The sequence below is a fragment of the Thermobia domestica genome, chromosome 13 (genome assembly GCF_964235325.1).
Source record: "Thermobia domestica chromosome 13, izTheDome1.hap1.1, whole genome shotgun sequence".
Classification (NCBI taxonomy): Eukaryota; Metazoa; Arthropoda; class Insecta; order Zygentoma; family Lepismatidae; genus Thermobia; species Thermobia domestica.
The window spans coordinates 166,857,090-166,879,640 of record NC_137466.1 but is presented as its reverse complement, the minus strand read 5'-3'; the positions used below and the strand labels follow the sequence as shown (position 1 = coordinate 166,879,640).

General features: G+C 36.3%; 2 protein-coding genes across 2 annotated transcripts in view; one reads left to right on the top strand and one right to left on the bottom strand.

The window, feature by feature from the left end:
* Nucleotides 1-2,831, top strand: part of LOC145667846 (sodium-coupled monocarboxylate transporter 1-like) — a 47,444-nt gene extending 44,613 nt beyond the window's left edge. Inside the window, exon 12 of the mRNA XM_081735277.1 lies at nt 2,123-2,831. Within this exon, the coding sequence (XP_081591403.1) occupies nt 2,123-2,348 (226 nt within the window). The 3' untranslated portion in view covers nt 2,349-2,831. The remainder of the gene's footprint in view (nt 1-2,122) is intronic.
* Nucleotides 2,832-7,898: 5,067 nt separating this feature from the next.
* Nucleotides 7,899-22,551, bottom strand: part of LOC145668708 (RNA-binding protein 45) — a 42,517-nt gene continuing 27,864 nt past the window's right edge. Inside the window, exons 9-11 of the mRNA XM_081736809.1 lie at nt 19,305-19,461; nt 18,346-18,457; nt 7,899-8,926 (exon numbers count right to left, since the gene is read on the bottom strand). Of these exons, the coding sequence (XP_081592935.1) occupies nt 18,347-18,457; nt 19,305-19,461 (268 nt within the window). The 3' untranslated portion in view covers nt 7,899-8,926; nt 18,346. The remainder of the gene's footprint in view (nt 8,927-18,345; nt 18,458-19,304; nt 19,462-22,551) is intronic.

Below are 22,551 nucleotides of genomic sequence, written 5' to 3'. Positions count from 1 at the left end.
GGATATCTAGCATAAGGGTATGGTGTGAGGACTGCGATATGTCATATATAGGAGAGACAGGAAAGAGAATGAAAGAAAGGATAAAACAACATGAAGATGATGTTAGGAAGAAAAAAGATACAAATGCCATATACAAACATGTTAAGGAGACGAATCACGCAATTAATTGGGATAAGACGGAAGTATTGGAGATGGAGAAAAGAATGATAATAAGGAAGTGGAAAGAAGCGGATTGGATAAAGAAGGTAGGAAGAGATAAACTGATGAACTGGACAGGGGGCTTACCAATTAATGAATCATGGCAAGGAAGTTTGAATAACACAGAGAGGGAAAAAAAAGAAAAAAATAAATAAATAAAAATAAAAGGCCCTTATAAGAACCAAAAATAAAGGAAGTGATTAATTGGAAAGTGAACACGAAGACTTATAGGATGGGCTGAAGGCCTCGGTAAATAAGAAAAAAAATAAAATAAAAAGTACAACAATTACTCTATATATGACTGTTAAAAGAATTTAAAATTTTTTATAACAATGAATATATATATGACGGTTAAAGAATTTAAACTCTGTTATAACAACATTTATATATATGTCTGTATTTTCATTAATTTCGATCGTGTCTGAAGAAGGATATGCTAGATATCCGAAACAGTTACAAATTATAATTTAAAATAAAGTAAAGTTTTAAGCTTTGGTCAGTGTCTCTTTTGTTAAAACAATTAATCCAAAGCCATGAATAGTCTTACTAACGGTATCTCATGCAAATATATATATATATATATATATTTTTTTAAATATTTTATGTATTTACTTCTTTGTTATTTATTTATCACTGACATCATGACGTGATTGGTTGATCTATTCTAGGCACTGGACTGCCCCCTTCCCCAGCTGTTGTAACTTCCAAGAGCGGGGGAAATTATCGCGTTGACGCGCCAGGAGACAAACCATTTCGATTGAGGGTAGGGAAAGGAGGGGCGAATTCCAACGTTCTGAAGATTTGACTTTCCATGTCCGTTGTGAAGACTTCACATTCTGTGTTTTCTCCCACAGTGAGAATTATTTTCGTGCGAAACTGTGCAGCCTTGCTAGTTTAGGCAGAAACCATTCCTACTGAATACTGCTCGCAAGCTCTAAATTTCTAGTCACCAATGGCATTTATATTTAATTTAGGTGTATTTTCACTCAATTACTACTTCACGTGTCAGATTATTTTTATCAAATGTTTATCCAAAATCTCATCTGATGACAATCAAAAACAATAATAGATTTTTAGTATTTGAAATGCTCTTAAATGTGTCGAAGTACACTCATGTCCAAAATGATTGTCGCATATCTATAACTGTCTTCTTGTAAGTATAATTTGATAATGATTTTGCAGGGTACTTTTAATACTGATACTATGTGCATAATCGGGAACTCTATATTTGTGGTAAATTTCAGAGGAAAAGAATTGTAAATACGAAAATTAGAATGAGTAGAATAAAATGTTGCTAGATGGACAAGAAAATATTATTTTCGTTTTATTGTTCTTATTTACTGCTCTTCTGACATGAAATTTGCCACATACATATCTTTACCGATTATACACATACTAACATTAGAAGAAATACCCGGCGAATTCGTTATCAAATTATATTCCTAGAGCAACATATTTATAGACATGCGACAATAATTTTGGACATGGGTGTACAAAACAATGGTTGAGTTGATTTTAACGTCCCGTTCAGCAGCGAGGATATATGAGACGTAGACCTACTGATTAACGTGGAATCCACCTGAGCTCCCACCGGGAATCGAACCCGGGTCTCCCACTCCAAAGGCGCGTACTACAAAACAATGGTATATTACATAGAAATGTCTGATCTGAGTGAAAGGAGGAATAAAGTCATAATAATACAAAGAAAAAACTGGTCATGTTGCTGGATAGTCGATTAAGTAGAATAACCGTCTTCGCAAGACGACCAGATTTTTGTCTAATTATGTATAAATAACACGTCAGTTTACTTGCCATTTAGTGAGCAATTCGATTGATATTATAGTTTTTATTAGTTTATACAAAGTATTACTGAAAGTTATTACTTACCAATATATCTTTATACATATATTGATTTCTTTTACAGAAATGTTCTTCCTATCTACGAATTATCATATCTAATGTATTCTCCTTTGGGACTGCTAATGACTGTTGTTATTGGTCTTATAGTGAGTTTTCTGACAAAGCCACAAAAGCCAAAAGATGTGAATCCTGATTTATTGTCTCCTGTTGCTCTTTGGATATATGATAGATTACCAGAAGGAATAGCCAAGAAACTTGGACTAGATAGTTTACAAAACAAACAGAAGTGATCTAAAATAACTTTCAAGTAACAATTTGTCTCACAGAATTACACTACTGTATATTAAATATCTGAATTTTTTATAAATGACATTCAATATCACTCGTGTCCAAATTAGAAATTTTAGAGTTTATTTTTCCTCGATACTCAACCTTTGGAAATTATGTCTTTGTAACATGAGTGCTTTTTCTTGTTGAAACATGATTGTAACATAGTGTCAAACATTTTCGTTATCATTACGAACCATCTTCAGGCGTGAACGAAAATAAAGTTCAAATAATAAATGAAACTAGAATTTCTTGAAAATAATTTTATTTTTGTTACGTTGCTTAACGAAAAGGTTTAATCAGTAAGATTGTTATGCGAAAGAACTATTATTCTAAAACACAATTAGCTTTCTACATTACCAATATGTATGAAAAAATTATAAAAACACAGTAAATCTCATCATTTCATGATGAAATTGAATGAAGACCTTCTGTTTGTCAGTTGGAACACTCTCCCATGTCTAGTAATATTTTCTTTTTTCTTTTACAGCTATATTAAATGGCTTCTTTTAATAAAATGTTTTATTTTATTTTTTGAAATCTTGACTTATTTCTTTATTATATCGCAAAATTTTATCTGTCTTCTCTCTAACGCTTGCTAATCAATGATGATGAAACTTTATTTTACAACAGCTGCAACAATTTTAGTGGATCTTGTAGGTATCTTTCCTCTCACTAATACTTTTAAAGCTGAAGTCGTTCTCAAAGAGGAAAAAATAAACCAATACCAATTAAATTAGGATAACTGTAGTGCCATTATAAATTTCTGAGACACATTAACGAAATTTTAAGTGGCCTTTTTACTTAATAATTCACAATTGCACTGAAAACGTCAGAATAGTTATGGTGCAGAACCTTTAGCAGCACAAAAAGATATAGCAAAAAAGCATTCTCTAGCTTACAACCAAATGATAGAATCAATTCGAAAATACTCTAAAACTGAATTTAAAGTGATTCGTTTTTTAACGTTGACCAGATTACTTGGATGAAACTAGTTTCAAACTGATTCATATCTAATCAACGGTAAAATCACTATACACATGTATATAGAGTAGTGGTCGGCAATCTTAATTCGCAAACGGGATGTCTCGGCTTCAGACTCAGGGGACAACCATGATGTCTGAAGTTCTTTCATAGTTTAATTTGTTTTACCAGAACAATCCCGAGATGGCAATTTTAAATACACGACCTGACTGACTTCCTTTCCTATTGTTATCGTTGAATGTTTGGGATTAAACATCCCTTTACTGCATCGTGTTATGCAAGATGGGGCCTACCCATGAAAGTGGGAATCAATCCATTACTGAGGTAAGTATCTGAGGCTCTACATGGCTACAAATGAGTACCAATGCTGCTGTATTTTGCATAATTTAATTATACCAGTGGAATTGATTTCACAGTGTGTTGAAATTCGTTAAATACACAAAATAAAATTCAAAATTATGCCGTTTCACTGCTTTTAATACAGTATTTAGAGTATATATGAGGTATGACACAAAAGTACTGTTACCGCGTTACTGCCTGGTATGTTCACTGCATTCGATATTCTCATAACTCTGCATTCGCTGTTGTTACTGTTTGTAACAATACATTTTTTTTTTTTTTTTTTTTTTTTTTTGGACAAGTAAAGGTCCATATGATTGTCGTGTAAATCCGATACAAACATACGGAATCCGATTGAGCACGGAAAGAAATAGAGATCACTAAAATTTAAGCTGCTATGAACCATAGGGAGCGGAGCTACGGAAGAGAAAATTTTAAAGGTTGCTGAAATGAAAGGCAGTAATGACAACGAAACTAAATATTTTGCACAGAGGAAAGTAAGCAAACAAAATTAATCTTCCAACCATAAGAACGACAAACAATTCAATACAACCTGTATGCAACGGAAAGCTGTCCAAAAGAGAAATGGTGTATGGAAATGGAACAATAAGATTTCGTTGTTTATACTATATATGACTGGAAGAAAAAAAAAAAAACTTGCATTGTTGGCGCGCGATAAATAAAACCAGTTGGTGCGTATATGTGTACTACAAAATAAAAAGACGTGTGATGTAATGTACCACGTTATGGACCACAGGGAAGGCAAGTAGAAGGGGTATGCGCATGTACAAAGTGCGCAGAGAGCGTGGGATGTAAAGTGATAGACGGAACCAATGCTACTAGTTGTGGTAGTACAAGCGAGTGTGAGCGAATACTGGTGCTTCTGTGTAAGCATTCGATCATAAAGATCAGGCAGTGTCAATGGAAGCAGAGTGTGGCGTACTTTGGAGGCTGATATGTAAACGTGCATTACATGTGTACAAAATTCGACTGCTAGAAGATGTGTTTGGTATCTCGCTGGAAACTTCAACGCGGGAGGAACGTCTCATTGCAGAACAAATTAAAACACAGCTGTGTAAGATAATGGTAGTTGTGGATGAGTTTAACACACTAATAAAGACGACGATGGCACAGTTGATGAGGATATTTCAGGGGAATGACGCTGCTGCCAGAACGAAGTCCACCAGTCGCTCACAACCACGAAAGTAGTAGTTTGTTATATGCTCCATCACCATCAAAGAAAACGTGTACTAAATTCCCACACAATTACTTGGCCGATCCATACAAGATCTCGATCAAGTACAAGAGACACGGAGCCTCCCTAGTTATGTCCTCCTGGATTGGCGATGGACATCTTACCACGTCTGAAAGTCATTATAAAATAAATATTAAGATAGTCTTGCAAAAATTTGAAAAGCTACTCACAATGCTTTATAGATGCCGGTAATCCTTGATACTGCTATAGTGAGCATTTCATCGCAATGAAATACCACGCAATTATTCACAACCGCATAATACGCTTCTGAGCGATATTACGGAAGAACTTGATCTACACAACACCTTATCATTCACACCGTCCAAATTATGGGTGAAACGTTTCAACCGAAAAAACGAATTAGTTTCACGCAAGATTACGTATAAAGTTAGTACGAGAATCAGTGTTGATGCTGCAGATGTTCAAACAACCGCCACAGATATTATTGATGAAATCAAGTCTTTCATTAGAAAACATGAGTTGACTTTACGTAGATTAGTCCGAATTTGATAAAGGGATACGTTCTGGCAGAACTCTTGGTATAAAAGGCAGCAAAACGATTTTTGGTGTCATAAATTCAATCGCCGCCACGAGGCATTCATATATGATTATGACGGTGATTGGAATGGATGGCACACTGGTTCCATACATGTATGTTTTTGTTTCAGAACCCAAGGAACTTCCATCGAGCATGGCCGCTGAATTCCCTAATAAGAAAGCACATGCAAGTAGATTAGTGAGTATGACCTACAAAAGCGATTTGTATGTCTTTTTGAAGTACGTCTTGTGACTTGATTTGCAGGGTAAGAATCATGATTTACTTTAGGTTGACTCCTGGGCAATAAAGAAGGATGATCTTTACAATGCGACACTCCTTGACGGTATTGAGTTCTACAAAGAACTGATTTCTGCGAAACATACAAGCCTTGTACAAGCTGCCGATGTGTTCTTTCGTCCATTTCGGAAGAACATGGTTAAGTTCTTCATCGATACATCCAAATTAAAGTGTGGCGACGGGATACCTTTCTCCACCTGCAATTATTTGTTCGTTACCAGTTTTTCACAAGGTGATTCAAAAATTTGTACCGCTTTGCGTTCTTCAACATTCTGGTCCATTCCAAACACCATACGAATATTATTTCGAAATACGACATACAGAGAAATGCTGCAGGGACGCGTGATCAGACTCCTGTCTTCTGCTGTGCTCACTGTAAAAAATGTCAGTGTTGACCATCCATTTATTATCAACCTTCACGTCAATTATAGCTAAACTACAACGGATCAGTATTGTTCTCTATTCTATTCTCTCGCGTGCGATATTCACACACGAATATCGTCCACACCTTTCACACATGTGAAATCAGTCTTTCCTTTTTTTGTTACTTTTGCATTTCACGGTGTTTGAATTGCTATTTTATTGTGCTACTTCTGACATATCAACTTTCTCCTGAATGTTCAACAGTGTGTTCCAAATTTCGATCCTGTTTATGGTCTTTCATAGTTTTTGTTGTCCTTCTTATGGCTGGTAGGTTAATTTCAGTTTGCTTACTTTTACTCTTTTCTCACCATCATTACTATCATTCTTTCATTTCGGTGACATTCAAAGTTTTCTTCCCTAGTTCCGCTTCCTATGGTTGAAAGCATCTTAAATTTTGGTGATCTCCATTTCTTTTCATGCACAATCAGGCGCCGTATGTCTGCATCGAATTTGTGCGTTACCCATATGAACTTTACTTGTGAGAGCTGACGTACAAGGCGTGCAGTTTAGTGCCATATGGTGCCATATCCAGTGATTACAGGAACGCTTCATGACAGTAATATTTTTACGCTCCAAAAATAGCCTTACAAATACACTTTTTTGGGGCAATGCTTTGTCCTGGTGCAGAATCTACCCAGTTTTCCACAGCTGAGGCCTCTTTCGCCTCATTTTCTCGTGAAGTCTTGTCAAAAACTCAACATAGTAGCAGTGTTGATAGACTGACTCTCCATTACAACTCCATGAACGTTCAAATAATACATGCAGTATTGCCTTGAATTTTGAGCGTAACATGGGTGTTTTTATCAATATTGGAAACTAGAGCATCTTCACCGCATGGATACCGCTTAGGCCCGGATTGTAGGCAAAAATCCATGATTCTTCAAAGATGATTACGGATTTTAACAAGTCTCGTTCATTTCCAATGCGTTGTAACAAGTCATTTTTCTGTGATAATCCGTCGAACAGTCCCTGTCCAAGTTCATTAATTCACCCACTGTACGCACAGTCAATCCTTGGTCACTTCTGATCACCTCACATACACTGTTGATCTTTGTATTAGTTACTGAAGATCACGGCCTGCCTGAATGATCATTATCTTCAACATTTTCTCTCTCTCCCGAGGAACGTTTATGCCATTAAAGGGCTTGTATTCTGGACGCCTCACCTGAACTGCAAAAGCCTCCCAAGTCCAAACTTCATGCAAATGAAAAGAAAGAATGGCGCTTCAAAATATCACTAACCAATTTACTGCAACTGCTTTCGTTTATGAAACACGCGTTTTCCATTGTGTGTGTATGTGTTACACCTTGTATCAAATTTAATTACTTATTTTTTGACTGCATATTCGTCAATACGGCATAAATGGACTGCAAATATTCGGAAGATGATACGATTCAGTCGCCACAATTGGAAACAAAGGAAAGATAAAAAAATAAACGGTTCCTTGTCCAGTAGAACTACTAGCAACACAGTTTTCCCGCAGAAGGCAATTACTGTTCTCTGAGGGTTTTCCAATAGCACAATGCTTAATGTGTATTATCGTAGTCTCTAGGGAGTGGTCAGTTTCCATATGCCTTCAGATCATAATTTTGAAATGCATAATTAAAAAAACACCTTACAATTAATTTCCACAAAATTAAAAAGGTCGGACATACATGAAGCGTTCTTACTGGAATGTTCATTATTTATTTATTTATTTTTATTATTATATGCTTACAGTATTAACTAATGTAAAAATAAACTTTTATAAATAAGTTTTAAAAACAATCATACTGGGAGTAACGTGTATTTCGTGTTTAACACTAAGTTTGGTAGTAAACTTTTTTTATATCTGGCAGACTCTTGAATTTGGAGAGGCATAATTGCACATGCAAAAATTAAATCTATTTTGATAGAGACTGACGGGAAAAAGAAGCTGCATATCAGCTAAAAAAAAAAAAAAATGACCTCTTCGTAAACTGCTGAATTTGTGTTTCGAGATAAAGCTGATTTTCAATTCGTATACCAGATACGAGGTCGTCAATAACACTTTGTACGATAGATAAAGCAAAGTTATTTACAAAAGAATAGAAATCAAACAAGTAGAAAGACAAAAATAAACAAACATTTTTAGTAAAATCTGAATAGTCAAGAGAAATGGGAAAACATGCAGTGAATAGAGACTAGAGACTATCAAGCTCAGGGGCGAAAAGATCATACTTACCGTTAGAACTTTTTCATTATACCTACAAGGAACTAATGACAAGAACATTTTTGTGGTTTTTATTTCAACAAAAGCAAAAGCATGGCTTGCAAGAAGACAATAGGATGAATTCTTCAAGACACACACAACCAAAGAAAAAAAAAAATCTGTTCACATTTAAGTCTGCGTGTGTGATGTTCAAGTAACAACAGACTCCATGTATTTTACTAGTCTAATGTAAGCATATCTATATTTTCTCTTATGTCATCTACAAAACACAGGTAGGTCTTGGAAATGTCTTTTAGTCAGTAACAACTAGATAAAACCATAGCCCCAGTCTACACGTTAACAACAAAAAGGTCTTGTACAGGTACAGTACGTAAACTTCGTCCTGTCGTCCACTTCAGACTGTCCACTGTATCCTCCTTTGTAAAGATGTTTTAAATCTCCTTTTCATCCTTTGTTATTTGTACACGTCATATGTATAACAGCTGTCTGCATGGTTCCGTCAGCTTTGTCATGGCTGTGGGAGAAAAGAAATATTGACAACTGAAAATTTATGCAGTATAAGCGTTAATACTTTTCTGTTTTGTAACGTATCACACATTGTAGTCATCGTCAAAAACACACAAAAATTTAGTGCAGTTAGTAAAAACATATCAATATTACACATATAAATAAAAGTAAATAAATAACGGTACAGATCAAGTTTACATTACTGTGTACTTAATGTCACATATTGGTTTAAGAATTAAAACACAAAATATGCAGCACAGACAGAAATGTGTAACTTACTTAACTGAATTTACAAATTATAGAGGAAGAGAGAGAAATTGTTAATAGAAGACAAAAATTTGAAGTATAAATAAAATGGCTTAATACTTCCTGTGCTGGAAATGGTTTCGATCAATAACCCGAACCGAACGCTGAATCAAATACATATAATAATAAGATAGATAATAATGTAACGAAGATGATCTTTTTAAAAAGGCAATAACCGCCGAGGCCGAAACTACGTTCGGACAAATCTGAATGGTTTCACCACTTACTTACTTGCGAGAATATTGTTTATTAAGAAGTTCCATTTATTGAAGAAATACCTGTTAATGTTTTAAATAAACATTATATATAAAAAAAATCAATAAATTGTTAATTCCACTCTGCATATAGCTTCACGTATATATTTCCTAAATCAGAAGTTGGAAATTTCTAAAAAGGGATAAACTTGTTCCATATTGGTCTGTCACTTATCATACGAGCTTTGCTGCACTGGCACTGTTTCACGTATGCTAGATTTTGTAATTCTGTTCAGATTTGCAATGTTTTCTCAAGACGTATATGAAGATAATGGTGTAAAATTAATAACATGTTACATAAAATTACACTGTGTGATTAGGAAATATACTTCATCATATTTATGAAACCCAGGATGATAATAGTGCACTATTAATAAACATATTTTTTGAAAATTCAGAAGCCGGTGATCTGAGTTCGATTCTCGGATCAGTTTCACACTATTCACTCTCATTTTCATTGAATTAGGATTAGGATTTAGATTTGTGGGCTTTTGGCATTGATGGCCATTTAGCCCGTCATATTTGAGGGATGACGTCCCTCGGCAATCGCACTATCCGGGGAAAGGGAAGGAAGAATATCGCCTACGAGAGAGACGGTGTATGAAAGTCGTTTGATTCTTCCCAAGTTCTCTACATTATTGCAACGGGGGGTATGTGCGTGAAAGTGTGTGTGTCACCGTCAGAAGAAGACAGACAAAGGATACAATCCAGTAGTTCAGTTTATTTTGCTACAAATACAGTATAGAAATAAGTAGTTGCTTACAGCAAAGCAAAACTTTCAATTATTATTGGAAACAAATGACGTACATTTCGGTGTACACACAGGGTGGTAAGAAACTATTTGAACAAACTTCGGAAGCTGATTCCCGACACCGAAACCAGCAAAAAACCCTGTGGAACTTTGGTCAGTGAGGGATAGTTTCGGCGACATAAGGTGCCGAAAGCGTGGGAAAATGAACTTCAGAGGGCTGTAATTTAAAGTGCGTAGAGAGTGCGGTTTAGAACATGACACTCGAAGTCATACCTGCTCGATTGAAAAATGTATGTTTCAAACCTCCGCAAGATGTATGCGAGTGATTCTTCAAAGGAACATAGGAATTACTTACTAGGTTATAGGTAATCCCTACGTTCCTTTGGGGACAGCAGCAATTGCTTTAACTATGTGAGTTTGTGCACTATCATCCTGTAATATGGCGTCCTTGCTCGGAAATATCTGACCCACAGTATGCAATGATCCCTGAAACGGTGACATAATCACGGACAGTAATGAGACCAGTAAGCGTCAGCACATGACCCACTGGGATACTGCGGCCCACATCACGGAGCCCCGCTGTTACATTGTGCGCGCGGGGGTGGGGGGGAAGGCAGTGCGGATCATATGCTTCTTTGAGAGTCCGCCACACAAACACGACCCATGGTTTGAAAGGTGAACGACGGCTCATACGATCATATCACATGTTTCTAATCATCAGTGGTCCATGTTGCATATTTGGGGCACCATTGGCGTCGAGCTAAAACGTTATGACCTCTTGCGGTTTCGCCTGTGCAACCGTGATCTCGTAAATTTATGTCACATTACTCGGGGCGGACTGTGATTGTCTAAATAAGCCGTGGAAGGTGCTGCTTGAGTTCCTCCGTCATTTGCACCGGAGTAGCACGACGGTTCTAAGTGGCTATCAGCTTACAGTTGCATTTTTCTCGGTGTTCTGTGCCACTTCCGTTTCTTTTTTCCGAGCTTGTTGCATTTGAGCTTCACTATTACTTCTACAACTCGGCAGTAGTAAAACAAAACTAATAAGAGTGTTTCTGTATCATAAACAACTTTGTATAGCTAAAAAAGCATGTATATAAACGAGGCAAGAGCGAATTTATTGTAAAATGGCATGCGTGAACACGTCAAGAACACGGCAGAGGGGTTACGTTAATGTGCAGTAGGACCTGTCATTGAGGATGTTGTTCCGACCACTGATTCCCTTCATCGATGTGATTTTGCTGTGAGTTTTGTAGACTATCGTCACTTTGGATACTGTCCCTGTGACACTTGTCGCTTTCGTTACTCTTTCGCCAGCGATTTGCCCTCTTTGGAAATCAGAGAGGTCACCCATTTTGCACTGTTACAGTCTCTTCAGTTCAATCTACTCCTCACATAGTACGAACTTTGCCCTAACACACTACCACAAACAGCCCGGCGCTACGGTGGCCCCCTGACCCTGACATCTGACATGTTTCCACTAAACTGATAAGGATCTGTATGTCTTATCTTTGGACAATATTTAAATTAAACACCAATTAAAACATGACAATTAAGGATAATTTTCAGCAATATCTCATCACTATAAGATGAGCTTCCTTCTTCTAGCGCCATGGTAAGTTTAATGAGGGTGTATTTCAGTAAAAATTCATCTCAATAAGTGACACGCATTCTGTACAGCATCGATTTTCAGATTAAGAAATATATTATTTTTCTTAAATTTCTCGAAAATTACGCATGAAGTTTTACATCACGTGTATCACATTGTTTAAATTAATATCGATCGATCGGTATATATATATATATAGGGTCCCTAAAGTAATGGCGAATGGATAGGGGCGGAGCTAGACAGCTTCGAATGTGGGGGAAAGAAACTTCACACCTACCAGTAGAATAATGGTGGGAGCAAGGAAAGAGTTCATAAATACATAATAATTTTATTAGCTTGACACCTTAAACTCATGTTACACAACTGCGCCAGAGATTCTCCATACGTCATTTAGGAATCCATCGAATGTCTGTACGGCAGGGGTAATGAAATTGCGCACTGAAGTTGGAAACCATACAGAAAAAACTTATTATCCATGGCACGACTGCACCCACATTTGCAATGGGAGTAAAGGCAAATATCAGAAAGGGATAGAAATAAGAACAAGTGTAACTAGTCGTATCACGTAATGAAATAACAGACAGAATCCACAACGACCTACTGTATTTGTAACGTAGTATCTTACACAGAGTAGCATTACGAACTACTAGGTCATACGTGCTAACAATAAACATACCTACAAATGATGTTCAAAGTGCTGTTCTCCCACATGCATGCAAAGTGCTAATCGTGAGTTTCGAATGCATTCCATCATTCCCGCTGTGTTGTGTAACTATTCCCACGCATCTTCAATGTGGTTATGTAAATTGGCAAATTCCTTTCTTTAAGTGGGACGTTAATTTCCACCATTCGAAGCTGTTCGCCATTATTTTCGGGACACCCTATATATTCTTAGAACTAGGCGGTCTATATATTCTTAGAACTTTTTTTTCGTCAAACGCAAGCAGAATTTCCAGCAAATTATTGATCGAACACTGTAATTTTAGATTTTGTTCTTTTAGTAAAAATTTGGGAAGGATGATGAGTTAATCGATGTAACTACTAAGATAGATAGATAGATGAAATGCAATGGCTGAAAATTAAATCTGAACAAAAATGATAAAGAAATACGAGAAAAGGGCAGTTAATCATGGTGACGGATTATACATATATAGTGTTGTTAGAATTTGTATAAATAATCGAGAACAAAATTTTTGAAAATAAGATATAAATTTTGCAAAACTGGAACCTGAAAGAAAAGAAAAGAAGCACATGAAATTACATTACACATTATCTCATTCACTCCTATATTCACACATGCTTATGTAGTAATATGTAGAATTCATTTAAAAGCACTCTCCACTCTGATTAACATTAAATAGAGTTGGTTATTTACCATCTCACAACAACTCCTGAAATGAATGTTACGATGGGAATAGTTGTACATGTCAGTTCAAATTTGTTACTATTTCTACTAGCCCAGTTCTTCATTATAGGAATATTCTAAGTATTGTTGATACACACACACACACACACACACACACAAAAAAAAAAAAAAAAAAAAAAAAGCGAATTTTACATTGTAATCTTTTTCGAGTATTAATAGTGTATTTCTGTTTTGCAAATTCTCTATTAACACCTGAAATGATAAAGGACATCATTACTGAATACATGTATCTAGGTTTCATTATTTTTGTATACGCAGAAGTGTCTTTCTTGATGTACTATTTGTCTGTGCTGCAAGGGCAATAATGTGATTTCTTCAGTTTCTGAATGCTTTACATATGTTGTCTCGTCTATTGCATGGTATTTCTTCGTCCATAATTCCCTATAGTTCATATTTTCAATGATTTATCTCAAGTAGTACAACATCTACATGTTGCTTGTGACGAATCTACATGTTGCTTGTGACGAATCAATCATGCTGTTAAGTTGCAATAAAACTGCAAATATATCTTTCGTTGTCAAAGTAACGTTTGTCTCGCAATTGACTGCGATCATTCAGATACAGTGAAACCACTCTGAGGTGGACAAGTGTGGCTTTCTGAAAAAATGTGCCCAATTCAGATTCATGTCTAACTTACAACATATAATTTCCTAAGAGTGCTACTTATACTGTAATATTTTTACCAGTGTAACAGTAAGCACTTTTATCTTAGATGCCAACGAACAATATATTTACAACCCCTTTTTCTCTGAAATTCGGACTGCATTATAGCATGAGTTATCAATGTGAAAGTAATCAACTGTTTACCCCTTTCAGAAATTTCTCCAAATTATTTCCTTGCTCTTAGCATCTCAAAGTAGGTGTCTATTTTTCTCAGAAATGAATGTCTTATGTCCCAAAGGGGTGGCCAAACTAGAGGTGTTAAAGTACATACGAATAATTCGTCCAATTAAAAAAAACAAAGGGCTGTTCAAACTGAGGGTTTTACTGTATGCTGTCATAATTTCCCATCGTCTATATAGCATTTGCTGTCTATTTAACAGTCTTTCTTCACAATTTTCATCGTAAGATTCACTCTCTGTCTGTTGTAATATCACAACGCCTTAACTTGACACATTAAAATAATACTTTACGTATAGTAATAATTTTACACAAAAGACAAACAACCACAATTAACACAATCAATTCTCAGTTTGCCCTCCCCATATTTTCTCTTGTTATTTACGCATCGTACACTAAACAGGAAAAAAATCCATTATAAACGACGATCAGTGGCCTAACTTACACCCTAGCAGAACCCGAGTTGCGGAGGAGGGACGATAACATTTAGTTACTGAAGGATGTTTGGAAATGCACTACATGGCCCTCATTACGCATTACACAATGTACGTTTTCCATGTCGCATAGCCCTCTTTGAAGTATATAGTTCTTTTTACTCTCTGGCATAGACCTGAACAATCGATGTGTATCTCTACAAGTAACAACAGCATCACTCGGCCCATGGACGCGTATTCAACAGCCAGAAGTTCGCATCGTACACCAAATCAATTGCCTCAGGTGTTGAGGCCCAGCTAAAATAAGTTACGTCAGTGACTATGATTGGTTAATAGGAAAGATGTAATTTTCTTTATACGTCTGAATCTCTAGCTTTCGTTGCTATCATTAGGCATCTAACCTAAGCTCACATACATTTAGGATAAATGAACTTGGGTACTTTGGGCTTCATACAATGAGTTTTTTAAATGTTCTGATGTTTAATAAAGTAGAAACCATAACAGAAAACTTGAATAAGTACTTACACGAAGTAGATTTAAAATTTCTCAGAATGCGTTACACTCACAAGGGAACATCTTATATTGATAGTAGCATTGTCCAATCAAACAATGAACAATTGATAGAAGAGTGAAGAAAAGTGAGAAATCGAAAGTTTTACGGGCCGACACCCAGAAGTACAGGAGATACACAGGAAAGAAGGAGCTAGAATCACGTGAAGATAGAAATGCAAAAGATACACTGACACAGAACGAATTTCAAAATGATTAAAGCAATCAAAATGAATTTTACACAACGGTATAGTAAGCAAAAATTGTACCCATAGATATGCTAAATCCATCATATGTAATGTAGTGTTGCCAACTCACACAAAATGAAGTTTTGTTAAACGTAACGGAACACAAATTATAATATCTAGAAAGTCTAATTAGGAGTAGAACCACACCTGTGAAGTCCTGATGTACAGTGTTGCCAACGTTTGAGGATAGGCTTATATGAATTCCTACATGAATCTTGGATGTAGAAGAGTACATACAGTACACGATTCGAACTAGTTAAAACCAAAATTTGAGACCACAAACAAGAATATAATCACTGAAGTACGAAAATAAGGGAAGAAGCACAGGGTCGAAGCAGTTTTGCCCTGACAATTGATTAGCAGGCTCACGTTTCTGATGCACGAAATATTGTAGTACCTCACACATTATTGGCAACACTGTATGTCACGACTTCACAGGTATGGTTCTACTCCTACTTAGATTATTTAGATGTTATAATTTGTATTTAGTGCCATTTAACAAAACTTTATTTTCTGCTCAGTTGGCAACGAACCTGAACCTGTTATGGAGCATGTCTGTGGGTACAGCGTTTGCTCATTATATTGTTGTGTAAATTTAATTTTGATTACTTTAATCATTTTGAAGTTCTTTCTGTATCAGTGTATCTTTTGCATTTCTATCTTCACATAATTCTAGATCCTTCTTTTCTCTGTATTTCCTGTTTCTGAGTGTCGGCCCGTAAAACTTTGGATTTCTCACCTTTCTTCACTCCTCTATCGATTACACATTCTTTGATTGGGTAATGCTACTATTCATGTAAGATGTTCCCTTGTAAGTTTTCTTTGGCATTCACATGCTGCCGTTCATCAAGGTTGTCAACACCAATCCTGGAACTCGATCTTCAAAGCTTCCTTCAGTTGCTTTTTTACATTACGATAACGACACGACATCCAAGGAGATCCTTGTGTCACTCGAATGGCAATTTTTGCATTACCTTATCACTGTTTTAAGATTTCCCAAGTAACGTTTAATCTAAGACACTTTCTGAAGCAAACACAAATTTGACAATCTCCCCCCTCCCAAGGAAAAATAGAAAAGGAAAACCACGAATTTAAAATATGAACTTGTGACCCAACTAAGAAAATAATTTGGTCAACTAACGGATGCTTCCTCATATCCAAATCATCTGAATCAATGTTACTGGTTATTTTCCCTTCTATCTGTACTGATTTCGAAAGATTAACTATTTCACTTCCTGAATCCTGAAGCTTCTTAGATAACTTGAAAGACCAGAAACAATGAAGATTCCTTTGCGCAACGCACATATTATCTTATCCTGATGTACAACGTTATACATCGCAATACTTCATAGCTCTGAGTACATGTATTCATTAAATTTCCTGTGTCTAATTCTTATAAGGAATATTGTGATTTTTCTACTTTAGTTAATGAGGAATATGTTAAGCTTTGATGATACTTGCAGTCATAAAATGCTCCTACAGAAAGAAAGATAAGCCCCAGTCATTTTGAAGTTTTTTTTGGGGGGGAGGGGTGTCTTTCTCTCTGTCTATGTGTGTATAACATGATCACTACTTAATGATATCATAAATTCTGTTAGCAACTGTTGACAGGGATTGCAACACCGGTTTTGAAGGTTACCCTTTAATGTGATAGGAGAGGAGAACGATTGTTTGTGTCTGGCTATGGAAGAGAACATGTGAATTGCAAGACTGATCTAATGGAGTGGGATAGCTGCAAAATCCAGAGACAGTTATAGCTCTGCATAAGAAGGGTAAATCACCACCTGCAATTTTCAGTACTCTGGAAGAGCTTAAGATCAGCAGGATACTTGTCCGTTGGACCATTAACAAATATACTGACAAAGGAACCACTGAGGACTGCTCCATGCAAGGTCGACGCTCACTATGAGAAGCCAGAATATTGTAAAAGCAGTGACGGCGCGTATTAGAAGAAATTCTATCAGGAAACAAGTAGTGATGGACTGTGAGCTGAACAACTTTAAAATGTCAATGTTTAGAGTGCTGAGAAGTTATCTAGAACTGGCAGCTTTTCGGCAAAATATTGGTCACTTGCTCACTTTACAGTTTTTAAGGTCCACAGAGAGAGCAAAAAATCAAGACGACTCCTTCAGATTTACGCAAAGGATTCTCTTTACTGATGAAATGATTTTCACAATTGAAGAATCTTTCAATTGTCAAAACAATAGGGTGTATGCCTAAACGTCTTAAGTTACTCGTGAAAAAACACTAAGGACTCTAAGAAGCCATCATCCCGCTTCAGCGATGGTTTAGGGAAGGAGTCGTACAACGCACAACTGAGATCTCCTCCTACGAAAATGGTGTTAAAGCGTCGACCAAAGTGACCCAAGAGACAATACTAGAATCTGTCGTGGAATCTTTGATCAGCATCTTGTTCCATGCTGAGTCGTGGAGCTTCCAGCCCGACTCAGCACTCATTCACAAAGTAAGAACACGAATGGATTCAGAGAAATATGCCTAATTTAATTTCACTAGCTGATTGGCCCTCCAGCAGCCCGGACTTCAAGCCATTGGACTGCATGCTGTGGTCCGTGATGTGAGGACACGGACTGAAAAAAAAAAAAAAAAAAAAAAAAATAGGCTCTCAAGCGTGCTATTCTGAAGACAGTGATGAATTTTCATACAAAAATACGTGCCATGACTGATGACTGGCCGCAGAGACGGACAAAGATAGTCATTTCGAGAAATGATTGGTGTTCTGTGTTGGTAACATCTGTATTTCATATCCAAATACTGTAGTATTACAGTACTGTACTGTAGTACTGTAATTATCTCATATTTTACAACTGTTCCCGTATTTCATTACTGACATGGTAACGGAATTTACGATATCAGTAGGTATAGTTTCCTCACAGTATGGGTACATACTTCGTTATTTTGAAAGCTCTCTTCGTATTTTAGAAACCTCCCATTATTTTTTTAAGTGAGTTATACTCCCCACACCATTACTTACTTCACACCTTTACTTACATCATTCATCTTCATTCGTTTTCAATCTTTTTCTTCCTGAATCTGTCTTATCATGAGGATCAGCTGGCATCACTTTTAAACGAGCTCCACATATTTCCTGTCCATGTAAAGCCTACAATAGGAAAGATTATGATTATTATCAGAGCGATTAGAAACAAAAATTATATATCATCAGAAATCTAACAGAATATGGAAACTATCTAGTTGTCTAAAAAGTATTGTCTTTGGAAGTTAAAATTGAGAAGACATTTGCCGTGATCTGACAATAATATTATGAAACCACTAATTCGATGGGCTTCTGCGGTTTTCCGGCAACACCACAATCCCGTCGCTATAGAACTTCTGTAGTGTCTGTCAAAAAGAAAGAAAAGAAGTGACATGCTGTATTCAAAGGCTTCTTTTCAAACTAACTCAACAGGGAGTTCTGCAAAGACCGAAACAAATGATAAGGCCGACGGTGCCAGGTCCGGGTTATACGATGGATGTATTAAAACCTCGGGGTGCTCCCGTTTTCTCCTATATTCTCATTCCACCGATTCTAACATTATCAGCCATTCACTTGCCTTAATCATCCGTTTCCCTCAGCCTACAGGGCACAATCATGGGACGTTAAAATGAGATATTTCATTTCATGACGTCAAGGTGTCTTATAAAGATATGAGCAAAAAAATGATGTCCTCGGCAGCATGAAATAAATAGCGAAATCATGTGAATGTTTCTTCATTGTTTGATTAAGTACATACTTATTCTTGCAGAACTGAGAGCCTCTAGCCTTCAATTATTTTCTCTACATATATTAATAAGGCTACTTTACCTTCGTAATAAAGGTTACGAATGTATCTCATGCGTTACTGTACAACTCATATCTACGACTAAAGTATGAATTCTCTAACAGAATATCATTCAAATGATGTGAATGTCAAATATTAAAGGAATACACATTAAAATACTACGTTTACCATTATTGCTTTTTCCGCTGATTCCTTGTTTGCGTACTTGGCATATCCACAGTTTTTCCCTCCCAGCATATAAACATCAATTAGGTTCCCAAACCTTCCAAACACGTCCTTCATGGCATACATTGGAGGTGGTGATGGATGACATACGATGAATAACCTGTAAATTGAATACAATTATGATTATAGAAGCTTAGCCCACGACTTATAATATTTTTATGAGGATGAAAGAATAAAATTCAGTTTCTACTTCAACTCTAGGAGTAAACAGAAACCCAAAAATATTAATCCACTAATTTGAGATCTTTGAGAGCGACGCCGCAAAATATTCTCTCACTTCAAGCGGTATTAGTACATATCACAATATTGCGAGCGGTGATCATATTCAACGAGAAAAAGCAAAAAGGCTGCTACTCACCGCAAAAAATATGTGGCAGTTTTCTTTTACATGCAACAGGTGGCGCTTTCGGAAGATGCTACTTCCTTCTTCGGCCTGTTAAAAGACTCAAAAAGGATTTAAAAACATGAAGGAAGGGTAAAAAGATTGGTTAAAAGGTTAAGATATATAAAAACAAATTCTGTCAAACATTAAAACACACGGGAATAGACACTCACTGACATTGCACACTGTTGTTTACTGTTTTCTGTTCTCGGAACCCGCAACAGTTATCCGGTTTAGCAACGCACCTGAGAGATTATAACTATCATATCATGAATCATGTTTAACTGAATAAGCTAAAACAGGAACAGAACGAAAAATTAAAGAATCATATTATATTCATAAAGAAAGGCCCATACCTAATCTGGATAGAACAGAAATAAATATCATTTGGAGTAATCTTTTCACTACATACTTTCACCATTTGGAAAGCAAGAACAGAAAATAGTGAACAGCAGTGTACAATGTCAGTGAATGTCTTTTCCCGTGTGTTTTAATGGTTGATCCTTCATGTTTTAAAATCCTTTTGAGTCTTTAACAGGCCGAAGAAGGAAGTAGCATCTTCCGAAAGCGCAACCTGTTGCATGTAGAAGAAAATTCTGCCACATATTTTTTTGCGGCGAGTAGTAGCGTTTTTGCTTTTTCTCATTGGTATTAATACAGCTTCTCCTCCTCCTCATAATCCCTATGAACTTGGAGCAGACTTTAATGTAGTTTGGCAATAGGCAATGAAATTTGATTTCTCAACAAAATTCTGAATTTTTTAGTCATACAATACGGTTAGTCATATCATTTTGTTAAAACAATTATCCACCTCTTTATATATAGGTGGATATATATTCAGCAACTGTATAGTAGTGAAGATACACTACCAATTTAAAAATTTATTTAAGCATTTATCTGTTCACATTTTGAGTAGGGATGGCCGGATCCGGATCTGGCCGGATCCGAAGATCCGGATCTCATTGGGTCCGGATCCTTTGGATCCGGATCTGGATCCGGATCTCGGATCTGGATCTCGAATCTCGGATCTGGGTTCGAAATTCGGATCTGGATCCGAAATCCGGAACTCGGATCTTGATTCTTATCCAAACCCACATCCCATCCAAATTATGATAAACATGAATATCTAAAATTCGCCGAAAGTAATTTCACGAAGTCCTGACAGTGAAGAAGAGAACAGAAAATTAAGACGAATATTGACAAGTCTATTTGTTTCCTTCATTCTACTCTAAAGATCAAATGTTTGGCTTACTTAAGAAAAAAAATGATCCGGATGAGAGTTCAAATGTCGAATCTAGTTCCACTCGGTTGCAGGACCGAGATGAATATTTAAAATTCCTCAATGCACCTATTTCATTGACAGTTAAGAAAACATAAACAGTTAAGATAAGTATTGACTACTTTTTACGTAAATTTATCTTGCCAGTCTGCTCAAAATATCAAATGTATACCCTACAATTAGATTTAATAATTATTTAGTAAATCACAATATGAGCACCGAGAATAAACTATGAATTTTGGTGCCTCTTATCTAGATTTGAAATTTCGGATTCATACATAGAATCAGGCTGAAATATAAATATTTGAGATCTGGAAACCGAAACATGTGCTAGTACCAAGATCGTAGCCGTTTGTACAGTGGCGTATTTACGATTTTGTTTCGGGGGGAGGCTTTGCCTGAAAATGTGAAAATTCTGCAAGATATTTCATATAGTTTACTATAGTAAGATTTCGGGGGGGGGGGGCTTAAGCCCGGAAGCCTCTCCCCTAAATACGCCATTGCGTTTGTACCTAGGTAATGCGAGCGGAAGGCACTTGCACTAATTCCGCATGTAGTTTGAGGAACACGAGAAATTAAAAACAGATAAATATTCTTCTTCAGGAGTAAGTCGCGCCTTAACATGACTTTTCATGAGTGTTGTGTTCAAATATGAAAACTGTAATGACAACTTGTTTGAAATAAAACCCTTTTCATTTTTAACAATAAAATTAGGTACTTTCACATTGGAGAAAAATTAGCAAGGCACATACCACTGATTAGGGTGCTGATTCTTATGGAAGCTTTCACTTGAAGCGGAATATTTCCTCATGTTAGTATCGGATTGCCACAATTCACCTTGCTGAAAGACGTGGTTTATCAGGAGGTCGGACAAGATTCTTTGAACGTAGCCTGTAGACTGCTTCTAGTCTCAATTATTCCCATATAACAAGACTAGCCATATACATAGTTGGTTCGAAATAAGTTAAAATATCACTAATTGACCTTAAGGGGATAATCGTGATTTAAATATTCGTAAATCAGAAGAGATGTGAAAGTTAAGCGGTAAAATAAATCCGATAATTCCGGAATAAAGAGATTTATATGCAACCTAATGATAGCAATAAAACTCTTTATGTAACATTTTCAAAGCTAAAATTAACAGTTATCTTCTTGAAGAGGGTTTACGGCAACATAGAATATTACAAATCCAATTATTATAAGTAGCACCTCTGACAGCCCTGCATTTCACATCACCATCGCCCTTCATCCTGACAAGTGGGCAATTCACTTACCCACAATGACTTTTCAGGCGTTCCAGTGACATCAATATCTCAGTTTGGGTTTGGGATCATGCTTCGGTGAACCTTGACTATCACCATCAGCTATTAGAGAATCAGAACTTATTTCTGTATTAGATAATGTGGGTAACTATAGCTTTTCGTCTATAGAAGTCGGAGAGTGTATGGTATTATCGCAGGAAATATTTGATACATAAAACTTAGATTGTCAGTATTTAGGAGCAACTTTTAAAATAATCAGTTACTGTA